Source organism: Neolamprologus brichardi, chromosome 23, assembly GCF_056152115.1.
Source record: "Neolamprologus brichardi isolate AB-2024 chromosome 23, ASM5615211v1, whole genome shotgun sequence".
Taxonomy (NCBI): Eukaryota; Metazoa; Chordata; class Actinopteri; order Cichliformes; family Cichlidae; genus Neolamprologus; species Neolamprologus brichardi.
In genome coordinates this window covers 21,254,864-21,276,689 of record NC_142125.1, presented here as the reverse complement: position 1 = coordinate 21,276,689, position 21,826 = coordinate 21,254,864, and the positions used below count along the sequence as shown (strand labels likewise).

The following is a 21,826-nucleotide window of genomic DNA, read 5'->3' as shown; positions in this document are numbered from 1 at the left end:
ATAGAAATAGCTAGTTCAAATCCGTCATAAGAGAATACTCCACGGATTAGATGGATCACATGCATGACAGCAGGCATTTTTCAATGGGCTCGACAGTATTATTATATGTAGAAGCCTATTAATAATTCTCATGTAGGTATAATCTCAGTAAATTCTAGTAACAACTTCCATTGAATGCAGGAAAATGTAAATTTTCATCATGCAGTTTCTTCCTCCGCTGGTTTGTAAGACCTCACAGTAGGAGGACTGGGAATGAACAGTTCAATCACACCAACACAAAGGCAAGGTGCACTAAGGCACGACGAGTCACAAATGCACACGCATCGTAAGACGCACGGATACATTCTCACACTCGCACGTAGCGTAAATGTTGCCGAGGAGTGCAATCTGTTGCTTCCGCTCAGAGCAGCAGCAGCAGTAGTGTGATGCGGGGTGTATTTTCCCAAAGAGAAAGATATTAAAAAGGCATTGGGAGAAACAATTTACACAAATTCATAAATTAATCCGAGGCTAAGATGCACTTCTAATATCTGCAAAGGGGACTCGGGTGGGAAAAGGCTGGGTGCTCTAAATGTTGGCACAAGTGTGACTTCTCAGCCTGTTAACACTGCACCGGGAGAAACGTTAAACCTCAACAGCTATGTGTCACCAAGTTGAATTAGAACATGTGAGAGGACATTATTGGGGATTGATACTAAGGTACAGTAATCTGAGTTAGTCCCTGTGCCCAGATTTGTGGTTATTAATGTGTTAATGCCTGGTATGATAGCAGATGTGTGAAAAATGCCAACACCCCCTACACACAACCGACACCTAAATGCTTATCCCAAAACTGCTAATGAGTGGTATTTAGAGCAAATCTGATCCCACATTTCATTACAGTCAGCAGACCAGCTGATTGTAGCAGTGAATCAACAGAGCTTAACCACAGCTTTTTGAGTTTTACTTAACACACCCAGGCCTGGGTGCCTAATTGATGGAACCACAACAACAGTTCACAGCTTGAAGTTCAAGAGCACTTGGGATATACAGCATGATAATGATCCGAAACACACCAGCAAGTCCGCCTCTGAATGGACTCAATAAACGAAACGAAGGTTTTGGAGTGGCCGAGTCAAAGGCTGGACTTAAATCAGATTGAGGCACTGTGACGTGACGAGTTCTACAAAGAAAAATGGGACAAAGTTCCTCCACAGTGATGTGAAAGAATCGTTGCCACTTATCGAAAATGCCTGATTGTGGTTCTTGCTGCCAAGGATGGCACAACCTGTTATTAGATTTAGGGGGGAATTTGCATTTATTTTACTTTTTGTCCAATATTAAAAATTTTTAATGATCTGAACCATGTAAGTGTGTCAAATATGCAAAAAACAAAACAAAAAAAAAACAACAACAAATAAGCCAGGAAGGGGGCAAAAACTTTTTCACAGCATTTTATCCAGTAATTTCTCAGCTTGTCTCAAATTACAGGGAGACATATTGATAAAGTAGAAGTAGTGACAGTATGCAGCTATGACAATTTACATGAGCGTACTCTCATTAAATTCTTTTCTAAAATACTAAAGATTTCCCTCTAACTTTATTTTGTCAGTGCCTCTTTTCTCCTTGACTGTAAGGACTTTGGTGCTTTTCCCTCTTATCTTTACATATTTTGCTTCCATCATCACGTTCTAAATAACAAAAGTATGGGACCATCAAACATTCAGAGTGCTTCTCATGCACATCATGTGGTCCTTCATATGCAAACACAGCGCCTAAATCAACAATAGATCTATACAGAATTAAAGAACTTCTGTTGGGCACACTGCAGAATATGCAATTGGAAAAAATTTTATAAATCATTGCGAGTCACGAAATCTTTAGGAAATGTCATAAAAATTCAATATGCATACATAATATATCCTGCAGCAATGACTTTATATGCCTTCAAAAAGGCATATGAAGTCAGAGAATGCTTGCACAAGCACAGCAAGACAAAATTGTTCAGTCTCGTGGACTATGCACATAATGTAACTTTTCATAAGTTAGCAGATGAGATCAGAGGATTTCAGAAAGTTCATGGGAAGCTGTAGGAGACAAGACTAGGACAAGAGAAACTCCATTATTTATTTGTGTTATTCCATGGCCTTGACTCACTCTAACCTGAATGAATGAGATTCTCATTAGAACAATCTGTGTTTCAAAACTAAGTGAGTGCACCAGGAAAAACATGGATGTCGGGGCTTCTTGGCTGTATTTATGTTGGTCACCCTAATATATGTAAATGTATGCGGGTTACATGAGGTATTCTGGTAATTTGATGATGAAGGGAAAAATTTTTAAGAAGTGGTTGTACAGTTTGGCACACAGACAGGTTGCCAATTTGCCATTAAATGACCATCCTGCAGCAACCACGTCACTATCTTAGAGGGAATTTCTGTTTCAGATCTAAGTAGTTCAGGCTTGACTCTGTTGCCGTTTACATACACAGACAATACTTCCACTCAGATTTGTGATTTTCAAAGATGTATTGCAGTAAAATTGCCACTTTAACGCACCAAAGTCACTTTGAAGGTGGCAACTGTTTGAGTGGTTGCAGACCTGGCCCTATCGTCAAAGCAGCCATTTCAAAGGCAATGACACTAGAAGTTCATTGCACAGAGTAACAATAATTTTGACTGTGTTGCAGTCTCCAGCCACTGTTTCCCATCATTAGGCCATCATGTCAATAGTGGTGTCCCTCGCTCTCACTAGTAGTTGCCTCAGTCATGTGGGTTGCCCATTTTACATCACCAGTGGTTATTTCACTTGTTGCCACTTGAAGTCGCTGAACGTCATTGATTATCTGTGGTCTCTGTGGTCAGCGGCATTGCTTTCTGGGTGGATGTCCCGTAAATGTGGCTTCTTTGGTAGGCGCAAATCTTCAAGGTCCAAATCCTGAGGATGTCAACTTGTCAGGGATGGTGTAGCCAGTCATGTATGGTTTGAGTCCATTAGGATTAACAACGGTACCTTCAACCTTTATGACAAATATCTGGTCCAGTCCTTACAGGATCATAAAAGATGCCTTTAAAACAAAAGATTAGGTTTTTCTTCATATGAGATAAGAAAAATGCCTTCCTTTGGAGCGAACACCATACATATCTCACACAGTCAGCTGTGGGAGTCAATATCTCCTTTAAACAGCTGTATTTTAATGCCCAGTCTCTCTCTGTTACTCACTCACGTTCAGAAGAAAAGAAAAAAATGTAACTATAATGTATTCATATCTGTGACTTACCTCTTTGAAGATGAAGACATGCATTTTGTCATCAAACCCCCACATGTCAGCGGCAGCGAAGGGATAATTTCAGGATGTGAATTTTAAAAATAGCACTCACTAATAAAACTATTTGCACCTTGTAATAAGGTAGCACAAGTGTGAGTGAGGAGAAATGCCACACAGTTTGACACTCGGTGAGTCACAGAGCGGGAAATGAACTTGTTGTAGAGGAGGGAAAGATGCCGCCAGAGCTTTATCCATTCCTTTCGGCCCCATGCATCTGCCACCATAATTTGTGATAATGATGGCGTCCCAGCAGGGCCACTCTGCGCAGAGTGATTCGGAATTGATTTAGTGCATTAATTACGACCCTGTTACGCCACTGTCATGGACAATATTTTACAATTTGATAAGCAAAAGACGTGCCATGGGATCATTTTGATGAATTGCGAGGGTTCGGCGGTGGCACGCTTTTATGGTCGTACCTTTTAATTTAGCGGTAATCACTTCCCCCCCCCCCTCCAAACCGTGGAGGAAGCAAGACTTTAATTTCACCTCCGAGACCTCTGCTCTGCACCACGTCTGCTTTGATCAGGCAGACAAAAAAAGCAGGCGCGCAGTCGACCACACACAATGACACAGAGGACGAACCGATCCTCAATGTGAGGCAGGTTATCTGCCTACATGCTTGCGTGAACGTGCGTGCTCCCTTAAAATGTACAGCATGCGTGTGTGTGTAGGTATGTGCATTATTTCTGTTACTCCAGCTCCAACTTTCCAGTGCTGGAGGCTAGACTGCTAGGAGTCCAGTAATGAACAGGAGCTGTGACTATCATACCACTTACTAATCCCACCCGGTGTTCAGAGAGGAGGTGCAGCCACCACGGGAGTCAGGTTAAACAGTGGAAATCCCAAATTTATGGTTTGGCCTGTTTTTCATTGTGTTTTTACACAATATTTGGAAGTGTGTAAATAATGTATATACACTACTTTACTATGTATTTTATGTGTTCTTCCTCCTTTATTTCTTACCCAATTAAGCTAACCTACCCAACACCAACTTCTTACCCAACTGTCCTGATCATCAAGACTCCCTTTACCAAATAATAAAATCTATAGATACCGTTTTGTTAATAGACTATTCTTATAGTTTGTACAGTGTTGTAAATTTGCTGCCTTATGATTTCAGTTTTTCAGACAATTTTCAGACTTACATGTTTCAGATCAAACAAATTCTAATGTTAGACAGAGGTAACCTACATAAATACCAAATGCTGTTTTCAAATGATGATTTCATTTCTTAGAGGGGCAAAAGTCATCCAGACTTACCTGTCTCTGTGGAAGAAAGTAATTTTCTAGAAATAGTCCTCACTGCTTGTGCAACCAGAAGTTTGGACTTTGACCGGGCCACTCCAAAATCTTTTCAGAGCAATTCAGAGGTGAAGTTGTTGGTGTGTTTTAGATCATAGTCCTGCTACATAACGCAAGGGCTACAATGGTAATAGTTGAAAATGTAACCGGATTGAAACCTTTCAAATAGTTCTATTTTCATCTCTTTAGTCCACAGAGTATTTTCCAAAAACTCCTGGGGATTAGCCACGGTGCAAACCATTACCAGCTAAAGCTAATGCACCAGTCCACGTAGAGACCAAATGGCACACTGATTTCATACTTCTACCAACCTGTATGACTGTATGATGGACTTAAATCACGCATGTTTGATATGGCACTGGGATGCTGTAGTAAGACATTGCTGTTCTGAGATTGAACTCATTGTAATGTGCCTAGTAAAAGACAAAACACTATGTAAAAACGTGTAACAGAGTCCAACAATCCCGGTTTAAGTTAAAATAGATAGTAAAGCTACAATCACTACCTCGTGTTTTACTTTTTTATACAGCTGCTCAAGGGTCTTCAACATAACCTGAATTGCTGTGTTTACCACTGATCACAGTGAATGATGACCCCCTTCTGAACCTGCTAGAATGTAGAGGAGGATGCCTACTCTGATTAAAAATGACAATGAATCAAGGGGATTCAAATTGGGTGAGTTGATAGGGTTGAGTAATGATGGCAAACTATAGCAGAGCCTGAACATTAGGCTGCTAAGCTAATGTTGGAGAGTGTGTGTTTGTGGAAAGTTAATACACGTCCTAATCAAGGCTCAGAAGAATTCTAATGTGCACTCTCTATTCAAAAGCAGCTCCATTAACTAAAATTGTTCTCAGATACCAAACGTTTAATCACAATTAATGGTTGAAAAGTGTTTTCCATTAGCTCTCTCTCTCACACACACGTTAATCAGATTAAGCTCTTAAAGTGGTCGGATCATGCCATTTACCCAAATTTCTGTAACCACACATAAATAGTACACAACTTTATAGTTTTAACACAAGTACCGCTGGCACTGTTATCCAGCCATTGACTTAAACACTTCTCCATGTGGGGTCAGAGGGGAACAGGGTTTTTTTCCAGTGCTGGTTTGTAAGAAGAGGGGTGTATCATGGATAGTTTGGCAGTGCATCAAAAGGGGCTTATAGCAACACCAGATTTAGCTAAACCCTGTTGCTACTCTAAGATGCTTAACTTGGAAGACGATACACTGTTCTGTAAGAAAAGGTAACACAGTATTTTAAATGTGATGATGTCCATTAGATTGGACACTTATGATCACTTTCTGTCTTTATCAAATCAATCGGATATTTCATTTATAAATGATTTGTCATACTCAACAAATATAAGGCTGGGAAGTTCTGGTATTGCTGTAAAGGTTGCAGCGCTGTGCAAAAGTCTTTAGCCACCCCTCACTTCTTTATATTTTGCTTCTGAGGAGCCAGACTTTCTGGGGATTTGCTGGTGGTTTTGATCAATAGCTCTCCAGGGTTTCTGAAGGTATTTTAAAGTGTTTTGATCTTCAGTAACTATCCGTTGAAGATGAATAGTAACTGAAAATCATCATGGAGCTGCATTTCAGTCAGTGGTGTTGAAGACCTTGTCAAAATTGATGAATTATGAACACAGAAAAGCACTATTAGATTTTGATGCACCATGCAAAACCATCTGGAAAATATTTGATTGGCAGCAGCTTCAAATGCCAATGCAGTAAAATCATACCTGGATAGAAAAACACACAGTAGAGCACTATCAGTCATGGATTGGTCTCCCCAGATCCTGGACCTCAACATTATTGAAGCAGTGTGGGATCATGTTGACAGAGAACAGAACAAAAGGAAGAAACATTCAAAGAAGCCTGGAGAACTATTCCTGAAAACTACTTAAAGAAATGATGAAAAAGCTGCCTAATAGATAGACTGTGCTGAAGAATAAAGGTGGTCACACCAAATATCGACTTTCAAGCTCATTAGAATCGGGCAAACTCTGTTTTTGCCTTATTTTTTTGGTATTTCTATGAATGTTTTCACCTATTTCCAATTTTCCAACAAAAATATAAAGAAATGAGGGGTGGTTCAAGATAGTTGCACAGTAAAGTACATTGGGTAGATACAGTTCTTAGTTAAAGGTGTTTTTTTTGTTCTCGCTGATGTTACTTAGACATAGGCCCCAAAGTAAAACATCAGGCACTTTAAAAATGTGTTATGAAACAAACATCAATGCACCAAAGCCTGATAGTCATAAAAATGATCAAGGCGTGCACCTCGGTGCTCAAATAAAAACAGCTGCACCTGCAGCAACAAAGCAGAAGTAATAACATGATCCAGTCTAAGCAGAAACTTACATGAAAGGAGGCATTTTTGCTCACTTTGCTAGCTTTTGTTTATCTTTAGCAATCAAAGAGATAGAAAGGGTGGAAATGACAGAGCTGCCAATGCTTAGCTGTCAGACATCAAGATATTTTTGGTCGTTTGTGTTCATTCTTTTGTAAGTCTTTAAAAAAAAGATTGGTAGAGTAAGTGCATACATATGTTGTAGCTCTAAAAAGATGCATTACGGATAATAAGAACACATATTATGGCCAAATGTTTTCTCATGCCTTTGAAAATGTATGAAGCAAGGCAATCGTTGCGACAAATAGAAAGCTTCACTCATTATTTTTTTCTCTAGTCTCTACTTTCCTGCCATTCTTCTTCTTAAGAGATTACTTAACTCTAGGCTCCAATCTGGTAAGGGAGCCAAATTTTTTAAAAATAAATAAAGAACACAGAGTAAAGTGTTCTATTTTTCTTCTCTTGGACTTCGACATCTCCATTATCCGACAATTAACGAGCTATAAGATACATCAGGGCAGTGCCACCGTGATCTGGCAGGGTGCTGGCTGGCACGAGCAGGGTGCTAATTTTCCCAGCGTTAAGAGCTGTAATTATGCAAACGCTGCTGGGCGCCCGCGAGGCGCTAACAGCCCCCCATTCCAAGCGACAGTCCCAACCTTTTATGAGCTCCTCAGCGGTTCAGAGGCTAATGAAACTGTACGATCCACCCAGCTAGTAAGCCCCCCCTTCTTCCCACTGTCGCTCAGGATCATGGTGTCATTACGTGGTGAAGAGGCCCTGTGGCAGCTATTGAGCAACGTGGAGCACAATAGCATGAAACATTTATAGAGAGCAGGGACGGAGAGTGAGAGAAAGTACTTGACCTCCACAGTGGCCCCGTACCGTACCTCTCTCTGTCTCTCTCCATGTAAATAACATCCCTCACTTTGAGGGAAGAGCTCTTTTCTCAGCCCTCTCCCCCCCCAAAAAATAAAAACAGAATAAAAATAGGCAGCAAACACCCACAAAGCACAGCACAGAGGGATTTAGAGTCATTGAGAAGCAAGTGGTGGAAGATTCTGCAATTATCAAATCAAGCTGACGTGAGACAATGAATAGATGCTTTTAATCAGTGATGAAAATATTTACAAGTGATTCACTTTATTCCTTTTGCCAGGTGCCATTAGGTTTGGAAACTCTACTGGAAGATTGGAACATCAGAAATAATAAGGAATAATAAAACGTTGCCTGGTCTGATGAGTCTTGACTAGGATCAGAATTTGATTCAAATAACCCGAAAGCATAGATCCGTCCTGCTTTATATCAACACTTCGAGGTTTTTGGTGTTTCTTGGCACACTTTCAGCCCCTCAGTGTCAACTGAGCATTGTTTAAACACCACAGCCTACCTGAGGATTGTTGCTGACCATGTTTATCCCTTTATAACCACAGTGTACTCATCCCCTGATGGCTGCTACCAGCAAGGATAACACACCAGGTCACAAAGCTCAGATCGTCTCAAACTGATTTCTTGAACATGACAATGACTTTGCTGTACCTTCTTGAATCAATGCCGTAAAGAATTAAGGCAGTTTTGGAAGAAAAGGAAGTCTAACCAGGTACTAGCAAGATACACCAAACAAAGAGTCTAGAATTTAGGTAGTGGACTGTTTAACACAGGACTCCACACAAGTCCAAGTTCTAGAGGTCAAATTGGTTTAGGATTTGGTGACCATGAAAGCCATAGCATATGATTTCTATAATTTGAATGCTAAAACATTTGCTAAGCCCCCTGGGCCCTATGGGTCAAAGACCTGTTATCCTAGAGTAGACTGCTTCAATGGAAAACAACAACGTTGGCATAGTGGCCCCACGGCATATAAGGATTTCCTCTAGAACATCATTCTCTATAATATTATATTTCAGAAGCTTTTAGATGTTCCTTGCTGTAAAAAAGAGGCCACACCTTGAGAAAGTACACAAAGTAAGTGTCAGTATAGTATATCATAACTAACTAGGATGAATGGCAAACATGTTGAAGGGCAGACACGGTGAAACAAGCGTGATAGAGTGGAGTCTGAATTACTGCCTCGCGGTAAATTAATGGCATAGGACCGCACTCTCAGACAGAGAGGCGAGCGATCAGAAGAGCTCTGAATAATGACATGGAGAAGCCGTAATCTCTGACTAACACTCCGATCTCAGAGGGTTAGAGCAAGGACATAAAATAAGAAAAATCCCACCCAAATCCGAAGAGGTTATGACGTAAAAGAGCAAGGAGGAAGGTTCATCAAAGAAAACGAACAGCACCACTCTGAGCCGAGTGACCTTTGCTCCCCTTAAGCGTGGCCTCGCTCGGATGCACGTATATGCATACAGTAAGAGGCAGCAGACGTAGTCTCAGGATGTACGCTTTGAGAATAGCTGAGCTGCAGAACAACTGAACGCTTTCATTTTCAGCTCAAAGCCTTTGGTGGAAGAAGTCTCTTTTCTCGCCTGTCTCATCTGACTTTATATTTTTCTCTCTCCTCTGTTTCCCGGCTGTGCTGAACCGAAGTCACATCCTCCCTGCCATTCTTTAAAAAAAAAAAAAGCGGAAATGAGTCCCGGTTAAAAAAGCTGTATCTATGTTTTCTCTCTGTCTCTCCTTGCTGGTGTTTGCCAGAGATAAGCTCAGTAAAGAGTGTCTCTGTCTGCATGTCGACATAGAGTATACACCTCAGTGACCGTGTCATTCATCTCCCTTTATTGCTCAAGACTGTGTGCGTGTCCAAGAATGTGTGTTTGTATCCCCAACTTGTGATGGATTCAGTCCTCTTGGGGGAACTTTAGAGAGAGTTTAAAGCGCACCCTGCAACACGAGCGCTTCGCCGTGTGACGTTTTCGTGGCTTCGTGGATAGACACCCGGCCGCCGCCGCGCTCTCAGCTGCAGACCTGGCATCGCGCCCTGTGTTTTGCAGCGCTAGCCGGCAGATTGATCCGGCTTTAATGAAGAGTCCTTCAGCCTAGGTGACATCATTAGCTGCTTGTGGGCCACTGCGGGCCACTTGGCGCGGCTCCTCGCTTCACTTCTGGGAAAATAGGTCATTGTGAGTGACAGACAGACAACGTCCAAGGGAGCTGGCCAGCAAACTAGAAAGAGGGGGTATGCAAGGCAGCAGCATGGTGATGCCCTTCAGACACCTGTGACTGTGGTCACAAAACATTCATCTCTCTGCTTAAAGTACTTCTAAAGAACCACCGACACTTTCAGAGAGAAGTTTTTACTAAGCACGAAAACGTCTGGGAACTTTCGAGACCTGATACTGCTTGTTGAGAATTTCAGCTGACAGTGATGATAGTGATGCCACTTCTTATCTATGACTAATATCTGCTTTGTCCTTCACCTGAGTTCCTTGGTCTTATAGTTATTGGTCAATCCAATGAGTGCATTCAGACAAATCCTTACTATACTGCAAACTTGTTGAGAGCATGAAAGAACATTTCTAATATGCAATATTTGAAAGCTGCATTTTATACATCTCCTGCACATCTCCGGCATAATTTAAGCCCTGTATTACAGGATGTGAAGCATTAACTAAAATAAGTACATAAAACAGGCATCAGTGATACTGGACACTGTTGTGACACTGATGGAGGTGGAGGTGGGTTGCAAAGCGATCAGCATATTGATGAGCTAAAGCATCATCAGCCGGCTGTGTTAAGTCTGTCTAACACTGATCCTCCAGGATTGTAGGCTGAGCCTGACTTCATGGCCTGTATGACCTGATAATAAGATCTATTAAAATCTAAGTTCATACCCTCATCACATAATTTCTGCTCGCCTTCCTCTGGATTAGACTGGGGTCGACTTGGGGGCAGCTGACCTCTGCATTGGCAGTAATTTAATACATGTGACCTCACATCAAAGCCAAGAAATCAAGACATTAAGGCTTCAAGTATCTCCTTTAATTAAAACTGTGTCTTGAAATTTGACATATTTTCCACACAGGAAAGCTGCACAGTGACTGAAAATGCTCCACCTTTGTGGGCCTATAAGGTATGTGAAAAAAAGCATCAGGATGTATTTGTAAGTAAAAGTTGGCCCCAATCTGCGATATTTGAGTGCACTGAACAGAGGCAGAGACTAAGTAAAAGTCAAGGAAATGTGCTTTAGAGCAAAGCTGCACCACAGAAGGCTGCAGAGCCGTATCATCCATCTAACTGTCAGCATCTCACCAGGCTAAAATCACCATGCCTTCATGTCTGTCACTGCCCTCTCTTCCTCACTTCTGCCCTGTATCAACCTCCCGCCCCCCCATTCATAAACACACAAACAAACACAATAGCTGCACACTGTAATTTTCACACAGCAGCTGTTTTTGCCTGCCATAAAAGTGACATCCCTCTTGCTCTTCTCTTTCCTCTCTCTCCTTCTTTTCTTCTTTTTTTACCTCTCCATCCCTCCGTGCCGTGGCCATCCATTCGTCCATATATACTTTATGTTCCTCCCAAGCTGCTGATTTTCCCTGGCCTAGCGTTTCCACGCTGCCTGCGGCTCAACGTGTTTGAGCCTGTGTGCTGCGCTCAGATGTGTGTATGTGCAGATGATGTGCCGATGCTGAACTTTGCATGAACCATTATGCATATGCTCCAAGTTTAGGGGCAGTATTTTAAGTTGCAGACTGACAAGCAAAAGGAACAGGAAGCAGCGTGACTTCACTGCTTATGGTTAAGAATAGAAAACAATTTCCATCTGGTTTTGTTTGGTGATCAACAAATCAGAACTGATTTTTATTGATTTTGTCTATGCAACTTTTTAAGCGCTGCTAAACTGCACCGAGCTTTAGAAGGGTCCATGAGTGAGCTTTTAAAAATCCAGGTGGGGTCTCACTGATTTCTTGTAACCAATAGGATTACTGCTTTACGACTGCCCCCCCTCCCGCTTCACTTTCAGTTAACAATCCCCCAGATGCCTAATTGTTTCTCTAATGATGCTGGGCCTAATGGGACTGTTTATGGTATTCATTTGATAGCTCTGGCCCAGTAATTAGACTGCACCTCACTTCATTAAACAGCAGGGAGGAGGGACTGGGCCTGGTGGCACATACAGTATGTGTGCATGCAGTAGAGAAAAAAGTGAATTTTAAAACACAGGCCGGATGACACACACACACACACACACATACACACACACACACACACACACACACACACACACACACTCCAAAAGCAGCTGCAGACTCAGGAGATGACTGTGTTCAGCTGGAATGGCGATGGCACTTTTCATTCAGAGTGCCTCTCATTCGCCTGCAGTCTTTCACAGACGTTTCTTCCATTGTAATTCTTACCACTGTTTCTTATCATGAGTTCCATTGTACTGCGATGTGTTGTATTGTCTTGGCAAAGGGCTTCAATCAATATCTATGGGTTCTCTTGAAGTGAATAAAATTCTCAACCCTTTGCTTGTTAAATTATTGTAACTCCCACCAGATAAGAGATTCAGTGAGTCAGCTGCCTTGAATGCAAAAGCGTTGTCTCTGAAAGGCATTATCCAACTTTTTAAGAGTTTGTTAAATTGGTTATCTTTTAAAATACATTTCATTCAGCACCTCTGCACTCCAAAAAAAAAAAAAAGGGGGGGGGGGGGTTGTTTTTTATCTGCAGTAGTTTAAATTTGGTTGCTCTGATGGCATGGAGAGCACTGAGAAACACTGAGAGAGACCAGTGCAGAATGTAGCAAACATCAGTAACCGCTCGTATACTGACTAACTCAGAAACAGCACGAAAAGGAGGGAGAGGGGTGGAGATGGGGTCCAAAGTGGCTTGCATGTGCGCACCAACTATAATTAGCTCATATAATGGTCCTTATGTGCCATTTTGCCAGCTGGATGTGTTGAAAAGCATCTACTGACCCAATGGGTGATGTGGGCTGGCATCACCCAATGGGTCAGATTTTTGCAACTGACCATGTTCTATATACATTTGTGGGAGCGCCTTAAATACAGAAAGAGAATATTTAAATCAGACACGCAAATCAATTTACCAATTTTTGCAACATGGAGCTTATGGCTAATTGCATCTATATTTAACACCAAAAACAAGCACGTTTATTGTACTTGATGTTGAAATGAACTGACTGTGTTTTCTAAATGTTGACTATAGTATATATTTGGGTCTCGTAAACAGTGTTGGTCAAGTTACTTGAAAAAAGTAATCAGTAACTAATTACTGATTACTTCCCCCAAAAAGTAATCCCGTTACTTACTTACGTTACTGATTACTTATTTTCAAAAGTAATTAATTACTTAGTTACTTAGTTACTTTTTAAAAACACGATTTACAACCTGAATAGGTGATAAAGCGATAGATCTTTCAGCCCAATTCTACTTTTTCTGCATAATCCATCATACAAAATGTAATCAAATGGAAAAGTCTCTTTTTAAAACTTGTTTCATCAGTTTTAATATTTTAACTTTATGCATCAAGAAAAAATGTAATTATATGCAACATTCTCTGACTGGAAGAAATTTGTTTAATATTTAAACCTATTTTCTGCACATTCCAGCACATAAAATAGTTTTTTTTGTGTGTTTACACTCACTCTTTCAAATAGATGCAAGTAAAACACAGCAGAAAATAAATAAAGTCAAAGACTAGCGGTCCTTTTGCTCTATTTTCACCTGTAAAGCAGGAGTAGGGTAGGCGAAGGTTTACCCTGGTGCAGGTGTGCCGCAGCGGTCAGTGGAAGGATACGGCAGTTTCTCTGTGAGTTTCCCATTACCTCGTAGTGCACTCGGAGCTTGCTTGGAAGTTTATGGGCGTTTTTTCGCTGTAAAAAGAACTTTTCTTCCTACGCACAACGGACACTAATGTTTTTGTTACTTTTTATGGAATCAAACTCAAAGTAAGGTCAGTACTTCCACGATTTAAACGTTGCACGCTCATACTCTCTCCCGCACTCGATATATGATCCACTGTTGATCTGCACACAGCTGTTGTCACAAACGTTGCACTCGCTTACGTCACTGTCATGAGACATTCTTGCAAAAAAATCACGGTTTTAGTAACGCAGTAAAGCAGCGTTCCCACGGGAAAATAACGGTAATCTAATTACCGTTTTTGCAATAGTAATCCCTTACTTTACTCGTTACTTGAAAAAAGTAATCGGATTACAGTAACGCATTACAAGTAACGCGTTACTGCCCATCTCTGCTCGTAAATATGCAATATAGAATCATTTTACTCAACAAATGAACTCTAATGAGTTCAGAAAACCTTTTCCGTCTGTGTGCGCCGTGTTAACCTTACATCTTGAACATAATGAAAACTGGGTTAAGCCTCCTGACTGGGATCTCTGTGTCCGACTGAGATGCCGAAACATTCCAGCTCTTTCTTTGTGTCTCTAAAAATACATTCCAGCCTCATCTCTGTCTATATTTAGCCACTATCACTTTTACTATCCACATTTGTAGTCCATGATTTATGCATGGTTTAGCACAATGTTGAGTCAGTGCAGGTTTAAGAGGATTATGCCTTTATCTAAAAATCTTGATTTAGCACTGACCATAAATTAGTGAGTGTTTACGATGAAGAAAATAGAGAATGAGTGAGCAGAGACAGAGCCTGAGCGCGCTCATTGTAAAACATTCACCGTCTTTCTGCCTGTCTCTCTCCGTGGTCCTGAATCCCATCTGTTGCCCAATACAGAATGCTAAAACGCCTAGTCTTTCTCTCTTGCTCGCCATCTATCCATTAAAGCAAACGGACCAGAGACGGTTTCACCCCCGTACCTTGAGGAAGGAGAGGTTGCGGTTTCGATCAATGCTGGTAATCTCCAGATTCCCCATGACAACTTCGCAGTTCTCGTAGAGCTTCTTCAGGGTGCGGTACTGCTGGTCCAGGTCTGAGAGTGTGCTCAATTTGTTCTCTGTACCAGGACAAACTACACGCAAAAACAGAAGAAGAAGAAAAAAAGGGTCACGTTTGAGACAATTTGTCTTACAGAGCATATTAACTATGCTGACAGATTCAAAAAGGGAGAAACGCAAACAGTTAATGATTTTCAGCCATTCATGACCACAGTAGTCATTATGCTTAAAGGCCAGCAGGCTAGCTAACTTGATTACATACATACAAAACACTTAAAGGTTAGCACAACCAGTTAACCTAGACAACTTAAACAGCTTTTTCTTTTTTGCCCCTCTTGTAAAACTGATGAAAAAACCCATATATCTGATCTCACTCTATTCTATAACTACAGCCACGGCTGCACATGGTGGAATTTGTAACTAAAGCACTTGTCTGCTGATGAATCACTTCACTGGCATGTGCTCCGAATGCGTTAGAATGAAATCAAGACAAAGAAACATCCAGGAGCGGAGATCTGAGGACTAAAACCGTGTGAATACGAGAGCTCGACACAGTGAAAGAAAGTGAATGAGGGAGGGCTGAAGGACAGAGGGAACAGTGGGAGGGAATCGAGGATTGAGGGATTACATAAATTGCTGAAAGGGGAGTGCAGTAGACGTGACCCTCGACAATGAGGGAGACGCGAGAGTGAAGACTTGGGGAGGGACAAGTGGGGTTAGAGGGGTGAATATCATTTCTCTGAGGCACTGACCTACAGTCTAGGTCTGGCACCGGCACACCGTTTAATCAAAGATATTCAAATTGCATTGGTTGACCTTTACAGAGGGTTTCACTTGGAGACTTTACTTGGCTGGCGAGATTACAAGACTTTGAAGATATTATGGGGAGTAGACACGACTCTGTTGGTGTGTGGGAACCCCGGGCAATTAGATAAGGGTAGGCTTTTCTCCCAGTTTTAGCTGCGTGCCCAAAAACAACCATTTTTGTTCCCTACCTTACTGCAAACTCTATACTGTAGAAAGGCATGAAAAGCAAGGGAACTTTCTAAGAGTCAAGAGCAACACCATAACGCCACAAAACCAGCCACACATTTATTCATCAAAAGAAATAAAGAGAAAAAAGGAAAATAATACAAAAAAGTAAATAAAGTTAATTAAAAGATTCTAGAAATATAGCAAAAGTAATAGAAATAGACATTAAATACAGAAAAAGTGCAACTCTTTAAACTTTTTGCAACACACAGTGAGGACAGACAATGCAAAAAAGCAACTACACGAGGAAATTAAAACATCAGAAAATACACAAGAGACAAGACAAATAGACTACAATGATTTTATAAATGAATTATTACCTACATTCATTTTTAATGCTATTTTGTGTTTGAATATTAATTTTTTATGACTCATTTATTTTAAATCTTGACAGTTTTGGTCCCCCATATTCAACTCTTTTGCTAAAATAAGTAATGTAACTGGCCGTCTGCAGAGCTCATGATAAATGCAACACAATCGACTAATGCAGTGGCTACCACTGTAATTAGTTCCTCATATTTGCGCCCATCAAGCCCTCTTTCCGTCGCTGCCAGCATTTCCACCAGTCACTCAAGCTCCCCAGCCTCAGTCCTGCGACCATCTGCTCCATTCAGCTGGCACGATCGCCATGTTACCACAGGCGCGACCAGAGGTTTGTGTGTCGGTGTGTGCGTGCGGCGTGGCACCAGGATGGAGGATGGATTTGGCTCAATGTAATTAAACTGCTCATTAAAGTTTGTCAGCAGTTCCACTTCGAATAGGTCTTACTTTAAAACAGAATAATCACTTTTTTTTAGATATAGCACCGACTGTTTAGGTGAGCAGAAGTGAAGGAAATAGAGATTGAATGAGCCTATTGTGTCTTATGTAGAGCAAACATTAAAATTTCCCATGGACAAAGGCAAACTAGAGTGGTGAACATCATGGTAAAGGAAATGTTTCCCATGCCTTAATTCACTCACACCAGATCATATACGTATTGAAAGTAAATATATGGTTTACTATTAACTTATTATGTATTATATATCCAAGTAACGATGATATTTTTCATCAAACAATGAAACTTGATGTCCTTAAAATTTCCTGTTTTGGGATCTTGGATAAGGAAAAGGCTAAAATACACTTAACCTTAGGTAAATAGCACTCCCCGATGGCAGTGGGCTCCCTCAGCAGGACAGCATGCCCTGCCAACAACGGAATAGCTTGAGGAAGTTGAGAAAAAGTCCAAGGCCTTAAATCTCTGGCTGTCTTCCACAGTTTTTTTTGCCCCCCCCCCTCCAACCTCATCACCCCCAATTGGTTGCAGCAGATGGCTGCCCCTCCCTAAGCCTGGTTCTGCCGGAGGTTTCTTTCTGTTAAAATGGAGTTTTTCCTTCCCACTGTCACCAAGAACTTGGCCATTGGGGGTTGTCTGACGTTTGGATTTCTTTCTTTTACCCTAGGATCATTGTAATATAAAGGGACTTAAGGGAACTGTTGTTGTGACACTCAATCTGTCCAAGCATCGATGGGATGAAGCAGAACAAGCCCAAATGCTAAATTCAAACAACCCATAGGAACCAATGGATCGAAAGTATCAGAGAAAACACCCTACATCCATGCCCCATTGGCATGATTGGGACCTAAACAACAATAATCAGGCGGTTTCAACTTTGTAGCTGACTGCTCCGTAAAAGAAAGTCTAAAGTCTGGTCGTTACCAGGTCTTAAAATTTGGAAAATCCAACCCTCTAAGAATACTGCTAATGTCTTTTTTCCCTCAGCGTTGTGCCAACACACATCTGAATGCTTCAGAACAGCAAGCCAGAAGTTTTGTTTTTATAGAGGTGCTCATAAGGTTTGTCTTCCATCATGCCTTCTATTAGTTTTACTTCCTCCTTTGTGACTGTCCTGATTGTTTCCCCCTGTTTCTCATTCACAGTCAGCCCTCAGTGCATGAACACTCGTCCTCCCCTCTATCTTTGTCAGGGTGTCTGTGTATACTCCCTCATGTTCCTGTCTGGGTTATTTCTTTTGGCTTCCTACTTACTCCCAGCTCCTCATGGTTTTGCTTCTTTTTAAAAAATGTTATGTCTTAATCTACAACCAATTCCAACCTAAAGCTATATGAAGCTCAAAAGAATGTAAGTTAAACTTTTAATGCCATGACTGCTGTCCTTTAGTATCACCCACTTGCGTTTCTCCTCCTGCTTGCATATTTTTTAAAGCCAAAGTTCACATTTTCACACTCAATAGCGAGAAATTCAGGAAAAGAGAACAAAAAAAAGAAAAGAAAAAAGGACAAAGGGCTATTGCATAGTTGAACTTGGCCTCATATTGAACAACATTGAGAGCTCATAAACTCCTATATTGCTTTATGGATCGTTGGCTCTGCAAAGATGAGCGCACTTCCTCTCCTCTGTGATCCACCATATTGCTGTGGGTACAGGATGCATGGGCCGAATGGCAGTGAGGGGACCTGAACTATGGTGATAAATGAGATTTGCTGACCACACACACACACACACACACACACACACACACACACACGCACACACACACAGATTAGATATTAGATGAAATGATTTAAGAGTGGCTACAAACTCAAAGGAAGTCTGTGCGAGGCTCTAAAATTGGTTTGATCGATAAATGCGTGTGTGTGTGTGTTTGTGTGTGTCCGTGTGAGTGAGAGGATATATTTTTTTCTGTGTGTAGAGATGAAAGGTTAGCGAGGCTTCTGTAATAATCTGTTATTGAAACCTAGTTGCAAGTGTGTGTGTGTGTGTGAGAGAGAGTTTGTGTGGTGATAAAAGATCAGAGGGGAGAGGTGAAAAGTGAGGCGAAAACAACTCTCAAAAGCCAATATCAGCCAGCCGCACACACACACACACACACACACACACACACACACACACACAAGAGAGAAACAGCATTCATTCAGAGTGAGTAAGCAAGGTAAAACCAAGCAAAGGAACAAAATCGAAAGAAAGAGAGACACAATCTTTTATTTGTGAGAACGAGAATGACGTCCCCGAGCATTAACATTCACACCGACGCGCTCTACTGTAAATGCTCTCTTCTCTGGGCTGGTTTCAAAAGTGTCCGAATCCATCTGCTCTACATCTCTCTCTCTTTCTCAATTCTTAATTTCTTTTTCTCTGTCCCTTAGCCATCCATTCCTTTGTTTCTGTCCTCTCTATTGTTCTGTCTCTCTCCCACAACCATCGGTGGGAGTTGTAAGTATTGAGCTGCAGCTCTTTTCCCCGTTAAACCATCAGGTGACACGAGGCCGTGTCCACTTGACGGCTCAGGTGTGTGCGTTTGTATCTCGGTGTGTCTGGGAGCTGATCTATGCCAGGCAGGACAATGGGTTGAATATACAACGGTGTTTTTTGCAGAAACACAGGCCAGGCAGAGGGGTGCATTACATAAACTACTTTACATTTACAACACAGAGAAACAGCTCAGCTTATTCAAACGGAAACTCAAAACATGGAATAGAACCTTTAAATGCCAGTGCACTTCTTTCAGTGTACTGTGCCTCTTACTCTATGGCTGAACCCCGGTGACCCTGAAATGGACTAAGGGAAGAAGTTTGATGGATCGAGGATCATGCAGTTTTTCTTGCACAGGTAGCAACTAGAAATTGCATAAACTGAGATGATTAAATGGATTAAGGTTAGCTAAATCTCACGGCCACAGTTAAAAAGACAGAAAACAGTCTGTCAACAGCAGGCTCTCATGTCAAAGTCACATGCTTTGTTGACCAAACCATCAACTCCTCCTCACGAGGCCTGGCAGAGCTACAGTAGCGTCACACTGCTTTGCTCCTTACAGACAGAGCCATTATTCATCCGGCCACGCCAGCTCCTTGTCAGGCAAAAGGTAAACATAGGTGGTTTGGTGCACTTAAACAAAGGACCGGCACATTTATCAGCAGCAAGAGTGAAGAAAGGAAAAAAAATGGGCAGAAGCCACAAGAAAGAAAAGAGGAAACAAAAACAGACAGGACGGTGAATGAAACAGAGAAATGAGACTACACGTTGAACAGGTGCAGAAATGAGACAAACAGTAAAAAGAAAAGAGAGAGCGAGCCACTGGCAAGACTTTTTCATAGTAAAATGATCACACCCTCAGCAGTAAAACAGACTGCAATGACTCATCGCTTTACTAGAAGTGATGTTCTCAGTTACGCTGATGACGTTTCCAGCTTTGTAACCGGAAGGAATGAGTGATACTGATGGCGGCTAATAAAAAACAAGGAGGATGGAGATTTCATTGTATTTATGCACAGTGCTGTACACAGTCTTTAGCAGATTCTGAAAGTGGAGATTAATGGGGAGAAGGTACAAGTAGAGACATGTGAGTGTATGCACAGTGATTTTGACACATTTCTGACCCATGCATGAAGTAAAAGACGAAAGCACTTTCTCACTGAAATATTGAACCTTACAATCCTTTCCTTCTCTCCGCGTTTGCTCTCTTATCATGTTTCTGTCCTCCTGTTGCAGGTTTCATATTTCCAAAGTTCTCCTCTCTCCTTCCCTTACCGCTCTCAGATGCTGTAAAGAGACTGAACAGTAAGCAGCGAGGCTGTTATCAGTTATTCAAAATTGCACCTGATAATGTAGCGGATCATTTTTCTGTAAATCCCGCTCGGTTTGGGACGGTATTTCAGGGCTCTGTCACGACTAAATACAAACAGTTATGTCTGAGAGAACAGCTGAAGTAAGAAGTGCTTTTTTGTAGTTGTGAACAACATAACCTGTCGGAGTTAGAGGCAGATACTATTGCATCACACACTGGTCTGGTAACGCTCATTTTGTAGTTAAACATTTATGCTTTTAAGATGTCGGTGTCATAAAAACCGGCCATTGAAAGCAACAAGAGGCTTGAACTGTAAAACTGTAACCAAATAGCCTTCTAGAGCCATGTCAGTGATTTAAAACAACTTTATAATAAAGATGTTTTAAATTGTGACCTCCTTAGCCACATCGTTTGTTACAATGTTAACATATAGTTTTTCTTTTGCTGATTTTGTTGACAGGACACAAGACGAAAAAATAGGACTATTACCCAGTAGGCTAATAACTTTACTATGAGCTGTAATGTGACGTTACATTATATTAATTTATGTTATATGATTGTATATAATGCTAGCCCAAAGTGAAGAGTGCTGTGACCCGATCTTCACTCTGAATCTTGCCTCTAATCAAGATACCGGAGAAATTGATGGGTTAAGGCGTTAAGGCCAATGTGCAACCCACAGCCCACCAGAGCTGGCCCACACTTTGGGAATTGCGCCTTTAGACTAGGAGCACAGTTGTTTTCACAGCAGCGATGCCAGCTCAAAAAGACAAAAAAAGTAAGCAAGTAAAAAAGTTGCTACTTGCTGCATGTTTCTTATCAACGATTAGGGATGGAGCGGCAGCTGCAGTTCATTTTCCACGTGTAGCTTTATTGTTCCCATCGGTTCTGGGAGAACTAGCCTCGCTACATATGCTAGCTGTGGTACCTACAGTACTAAAACAAAAGGAAGTACAGTCGCATTTTTATAAATTTGGTATTGAAATCTATAGTAGGTATGACATCCCTATGTGCAGCATTCAGTTTTTACAGTTTTTTACTCTAAACGGTGCATTTTTGAAAAATAAAAATCATGTTGCATTCAGTAATGCTTGAAACTACTAATTGAGACAGTAAATACAGAAAGAATGTGGACAACTGTGGATGTAGACCACTAGGAAGTAAGGTAGTTTTAGACGTCTACGTATTCTGCCAATTGTTTTGTAACAGGAGAAGTCTCCCCCTGCTGGCCATTACAATGAATGCAGGTTTGAGGCACTATAGCATTAGCTTCATGTTCAGGCAAATGCTAACTCCCTGTTTGTCTGTACTTTCATTTTTATTTTTGTATTGTTGACTTTTGTTATTAATTTGTTTTTAAATATTATATATATGCTGTTATTTATTTTATGCATCTTTCATCATTTTATTTACTTTTATAATTATGTCACA

General features: G+C 41.2%; 1 protein-coding gene across 3 annotated transcripts in view; it reads right to left on the bottom strand.

Moving 5' to 3' along the window:
* LOC102787686 (receptor tyrosine-protein kinase erbB-4-like) overlaps positions 1-21,826 on the bottom strand; it is a 365,449-nt gene that overhangs the window by 163,356 nt on the left and 180,267 nt on the right. For all 3 annotated transcript variants that reach the window (XM_087836449.1, XM_087836451.1, XM_087836450.1), the window contains exon 2: positions 14,721-14,872. In XM_087836449.1, the coding sequence (XP_087692575.1) occupies positions 14,721-14,872 (152 nt within the window). The remainder of the gene's footprint in view (positions 1-14,720; positions 14,873-21,826) is intronic.